Below are 5,274 nucleotides of genomic sequence, written 5' to 3'. Positions count from 1 at the left end.
GCACCAAATGTGAGTGAATCATGATGTGAGTTCAGAGGATGACTCAAAAGGTGAGCAGTGAGATCCCAAGCAGACAGGAGAGGAGCAAGAGGACGCAGGCTCCTCAGACAGAAGCAGACAGCAGAGGCGGGATCCAGGGAAGAGATGCCTCTGCACACAGGACACTACTGTGTCTGGGTTCTGCCACAAGCTCTCGTGGTTGCTGCTTGTGGACGTTGTACATCGTGGTGCGCACTAGGCTCCGCACCACGATGTACAACGTCCACAAGCAGTACAGCTTCATCCAAAAAGACTTTCATTTTGAGAATGAAGGAGCTGCTAAGAGTTTTAAGTGAGGGCAACTGGGAGGGTTAGGTGTGAGGAAAGTGAATGGGGAATGTGATGAAAGTCTGTTTAATTAGAAAAGGTATACAAATAAAATAAAAATGTGAACTTAAATTTGAACTACAGAATACTAACAAATGAAGGCCTCCATAGCTGGGAGAGGGGACAGTACTGATACCTTGTATAGGAAGGCCACAGGCGTTCTATATGACACAATTAGTAACAAAAAAGGTACATAGAAAGAGTTAGTTTTTATAAGGCTGCTTTATTTAGCAATNACAAGGAAACAAAGNGCAGAGATGGCATCACATGAGCACAGACATCACAGGACTAATGACTGTGCTGTCACAAGTACTGACAGGAAGATTCATGAGGTTGAAATATGGGGTCTCTCAGGCCATGGGAACCTAGAAGGGAGGGGTCATTTCCTCAGTAAGACCCAGACAATCATTTCTAGGATGAAGGGGACAGACACACACTTTACCAGGCAACTCAGACATAGAGGCAGGGAGGCAGGAGCCTGGAAACCCAAATACAACATGAAGCACCAAATGTGAGTGAATCATGATGTGAGTTCAGAGGATGACTCAAAAGGTGAGCAGTGAGATCCCAAGCAGACAGGAGAGGAGCAAGAGGACGCAGGCTCCTCAGACAGAAGCAGACAGCAGAGGCGGGATCCAGGGAAGAGATGCCTCTGCACACAGGACACTACAGCCAGGGTGTCTGGGTTCTGCCACAAGCTCTGGTGGTTGGGACTTCAGTGCTTGTAACTCTTCCTGCTGGAGGAGGCACTGGTGGTGTATTTGATGGTAGAAGAGCTGCCCACAGAGGAGCTGAGGCCACCTCCAATGGCTCTGCCACTGCCAGAACTGAAGCCACCTCCAAGTCCATGGCTACTGGCATAGGAATGGCTGTTGCCTCCACACAGGCCTAAGATGCTGCTGGCACCACCTGCACTGCCATAGTTGCCAGACATGGTGGACTGCACCACAGCTGTGAAGGAGGAAAAGGACACCACAGAAATTATGAGCACTTTCTGACCAGCTGACCCAGGCACAAGGGCAGGGGAAAGGGATTCAGACAAGCAGCGTACTTACAGATATTGCCTGGACCAACGCCTTCAGTATTGAATCTATGAGAGAAAAGCAGCAGGTAAGAACTGGGCAGCCCTCACCTCAGTCAAAATGGGAACCCTCAATCTGTTGAAAGTACAGAATCTTCTGGAAAGAATTTTTTATGCTTCATTTATTCTATGTATTTGAGTTCACTGTACCTATTTTCAGACACACAAGAAGAGGGAAATGGATCCCAGTAGAGATGGTAGTGATCCATCATATGGCTGCTGAGAATTGAAGTCGGTAACTCTAGAAGAACTAAAACTGAGCCATCTCTCCAGCACAGCAAGGAATTTCTTGAAGTGACCATGGTGGGCATAGCCAATGCTCCCTCATCTTGTGCGCAGTGCTGGCACAATGGACCTAACCTCAGGGGTTGAAGGTTGTAGTTACCCACCTGTACTCCTCTACTTCCAGAAGTGCCCTATAGGCGGCGATTTCCATATCAAGTTCCAGATTGATATTCGCAATATCCTGGTAGTAGGTCAGCAGCTTGAACTTGTCCTCTTTGGCATTCTGCAGGGCATCCTTCATCGCTTCCAGCTTTCCCCTGGCATCCTTGTGGGCCATCTTCCCACGTTGCTTAGCATCAGCAATAGCAGCTTGCTGGTTGGCACACTGAGCAGAGAGAGCAACAAAAACAATCTTGGAGTGTGCATCTCTGCAGAGGCTGAGCCCCAGATTCTGGTGAGCAAGAGTTAGAGGACAGGAAACAATGTCCAGCAACCCATGCATTTCTCTGTCTACCCCACCTGCTTCTTAACGTGGTCGATCTCAGATCTCAGCCTCTGGATCATGTGGTTGATCTTAGCGATCTCCTTCTTGGTGTTGCGCAGGTCATCCCCATGTCTGCCAGCTGTGACCTGCAGCTCCTCATACTGAAGACCAACCAAAGAGAGAACATTTATGCGAGTTGTTACATGCAGAAGCAAATCCACCTCTAAGTGGCACACACTGCCGTGGATGTGTTGGCTTTTCCTCAAGACAAGTTTTGGAGACCACAGGCTCCATAGTTCCCTCAAGAAGTGAAAATATTCTGTAGTGTCTCATGAGGACCATTATTTAGAGTATAGCTCAAGCAAAGAGCATGGACCCTGTTTATGGTAACTTTGCATCTACCTATGGATTCTTTTGCTCTTAGAATGTAACATAATTCTATAGTGCACAGTGCTTTTTTTGGGACAACATCCCCATTTCTTTTAATGGGCCTCCAATAATGAACTCAGAGGCTCATGGAGTTCAGGGTGGGTCCCAGGCATCCTCATCAGCCTCCACCCCAATACTCACTTTAGTCTGGTACCAGGACTCAGCTTCAGCCCAACTTCTCTGAGCAATATCCTCATACTTGGCCTTGACCTCATCAATGATGCTGTCCAGGTCCAGGCTGCGGTTGTTGTCCATGGAGAGGACCACAGATGTGTCTGAGACATCAGTTTGTACCTGAGTCAGTTCCTGTAGAACAGAAATTGCCACGGGTATCTCTGTCTGTGTGGATCACAGAGGTTCCCAATACTTTGCAGGGGACAATATAAAGGGAGTGAGAAGGAGAAAGAGAAGGAGAGAACTTAGGGACTTACTGCCTCATAAATAGCTCTCAGGAAGTTGATCTCATTTGCCAGACTGTCTACCTTGGATTGCAGTTCAACCTTGTTCATGTAGGCAGCATCTACATCCTGAGAACACCATGAACAACGGGGAGTCAGGTTAACTCTCTAGCCCAGTCCATTCACCTTTGTCTCCACTACCACCATTTCTCTGGAATGGAACAGTAAGGCAATGACATTTCTGTCTCTCAGTTGAGGAACCCATCTCCGTGATAGTCAGCTCACCTTCTTCAGCATCACAAATTCATTCTCTGCTTTTGTACGCCTGTTTATTTCATCTTCATATCTGTGAGAGGAAAGGTGTACCACATTGGAGCCAAAGAGATGATGCTATCAATGGCAGCCTGTGACTCTGCCCCCACATTCTATGAATATAACATATCCAAACATGGCTAAAAGGTGATTTTTTTTAATATACTGATTTATTCCTTTTGTATCCCCTAATGTCCTATATGCCTAGGCCGTCCTTGGTCCTAGGCATTTGCTCTTTGACAATAACCTGTCATTTTCATCTCTGTGACCAAGCTTTCTTAAATCATGGAGCCTTTCTCTTGATTTGAGCTTCCATTTTTATGAAGTTAGGGGACTAGATTCTTCCTTCTTTGTAACTCACTTGCTCTTATAGTCCTCCACCGTGTCCTGCATGATGCTCAGCTCAGAGTCCAGGCGACCCCTCTCTCCAGTGATGTTGTGCATACGTCTGCGAAGGCTCCTGATGTACCGCTCAAACATAGGCTCCAAGTTATGCTTCTGGATCTTGCTGCCCTGCTCCTGCAGCAGGGCCCACTTGGTGTTCAGGACCTTGTTTTGCTGCTCCAGGAACTGCACCTGGAGGGACCAAGCATGAGGAAGAAAAGGTTGTCTTTCTTTCTTCTATGACCCCTTCACTAGTGTGGGTGCCTTCTCAGGCTGTCTGACTGAACTCATTCAGTGTAGGTAGAACCTGCTCCTGGGTCTGAGAGGGACACTCTAGAGTGAAGCACCACCACCACCTCTCTAAGGAAGGCAGAGCACTCTGGCAGAGCACTGGCAGCCTAGCAGTGTGTTGAGGAGTGTACTGCAGCTTAGTGAGGCTGGCATGTCCCCCAGCTGCACTATACGCAGATATAGACTTTCATCTCACTACAGTCCTCTATTGTGTGAGTCTTCAGGTCAACTTAGTCCATTGGGATTAGACACCCTTGTAGGACCAACTCTGGAGGAGAGGTACGCTGACCCTGATTTCCAGATGCAAGTCGAACTGATTAAGAACACTAACCAGGACAGAGGATTAACTAGAAACACAGGCAACATCTGAGCCAAGTCTGAAACTTCTTCTCTCCCCCTCTGTTCAGCATTCCCTGTAGACACACAGGCTGCTCTAGGAAGGACCATGTCTCACCTTGTCGATGAAGGAGGCAAACTTGTTGTTGAGGGTCTTGATCTGCTCCCTCTCCTCAGTCCTGACCCGCTGGATGTTGGGGTCGATTTGCAGGTTCAGGGGGGTGAGGAGGCTCTGGTTGATGGTGACCTCTTGGATGCCTCCAGGTGGGCACACCGGGAAGCCAGCTCTTCCATTGCCACCACCAAAGTGAGCTCCAGCACCAAAACCAAAGCTACCTCCAGCTCCTTCTCCTATACTGGAGCCTCCTCCAAATCGGCTGCCATAGCCTCCTCCAATGCCACAGCTGCCCCCTCCAATGGAGATCCTCTTGGAGCTTCCTACACCATAGAGGCTCCTGCTGCCAAAGCCAGCTCCTCCACACACTGCACCGGAGCCACTTGTGCCCCGAGAGTGGCACACAGACATGCTGCTGAAGCCAGAGCGGTTGAGGACAGGCACCCTGGCTGAGCTGGCACTGAAGCCACAGTGACTCCTTTGACTCCTAAGGGTATTTTTGGTAGACATGGTTCCTGGAGATGATAATGCGATGTGGAGAGACAGAGTGCAGAGTTAACAGAATAGTGTGTGCCGTGTTCCGTTCCACAGCTTATATATGGTACAGAATAGACTTGCCTGGGCCCTGAACTCAAGCTTACAGAATTAGGACAGGGATTTACAGACAGTGAGGTAACACCTGGATTATTTGAAAATGTTATGAATCATTGAGGTTGCTCTTTTAGCTTCCTTTAGCCAGGGACAGTGCTCCTGACTCTAGTATTGACTTTAGCTATGTACTGGAGGTCAGTTCTTCATTCACCGTATCTCAGAGTTCGTCACCATCTCTGCAAAAATTTTTTCATGTCCTGTT

General features: G+C 48.2%; 1 protein-coding gene across 1 annotated transcript; it reads right to left on the bottom strand.

Annotated features, from left to right (window-relative positions):
• Positions 1-1,081: 1,081 nt before the first annotated feature.
• Positions 1,082-4,931, bottom strand: LOC110315511 (keratin, type II cytoskeletal 6A-like). Its single transcript, XM_021189551.1, has 9 exons — positions 4,425-4,931; positions 3,657-3,871; positions 3,269-3,329; positions 3,017-3,112; positions 2,727-2,891; positions 2,192-2,317; positions 1,837-2,057; positions 1,422-1,456; positions 1,082-1,317 (listed from the first exon to the last, which is right to left on the bottom strand). Exons 1-9 carry the CDS (start codon positions 4,929-4,931, stop codon positions 1,082-1,084), a joined length of 1,662 nt encoding a protein of 553 aa, XP_021045210.1.
• Positions 4,932-5,274: the final 343 nt, after the last annotated feature.

The sequence above is a fragment of the Mus pahari genome, unplaced genomic scaffold (assembly GCF_900095145.1).
Source record: "Mus pahari unplaced genomic scaffold, PAHARI_EIJ_v1.1 scaffold_9304_1, whole genome shotgun sequence".
Taxonomy (NCBI): Eukaryota; Metazoa; Chordata; class Mammalia; order Rodentia; family Muridae; genus Mus; species Mus pahari.
This window is presented reverse-complemented; position numbering and strand designations above follow the sequence as displayed.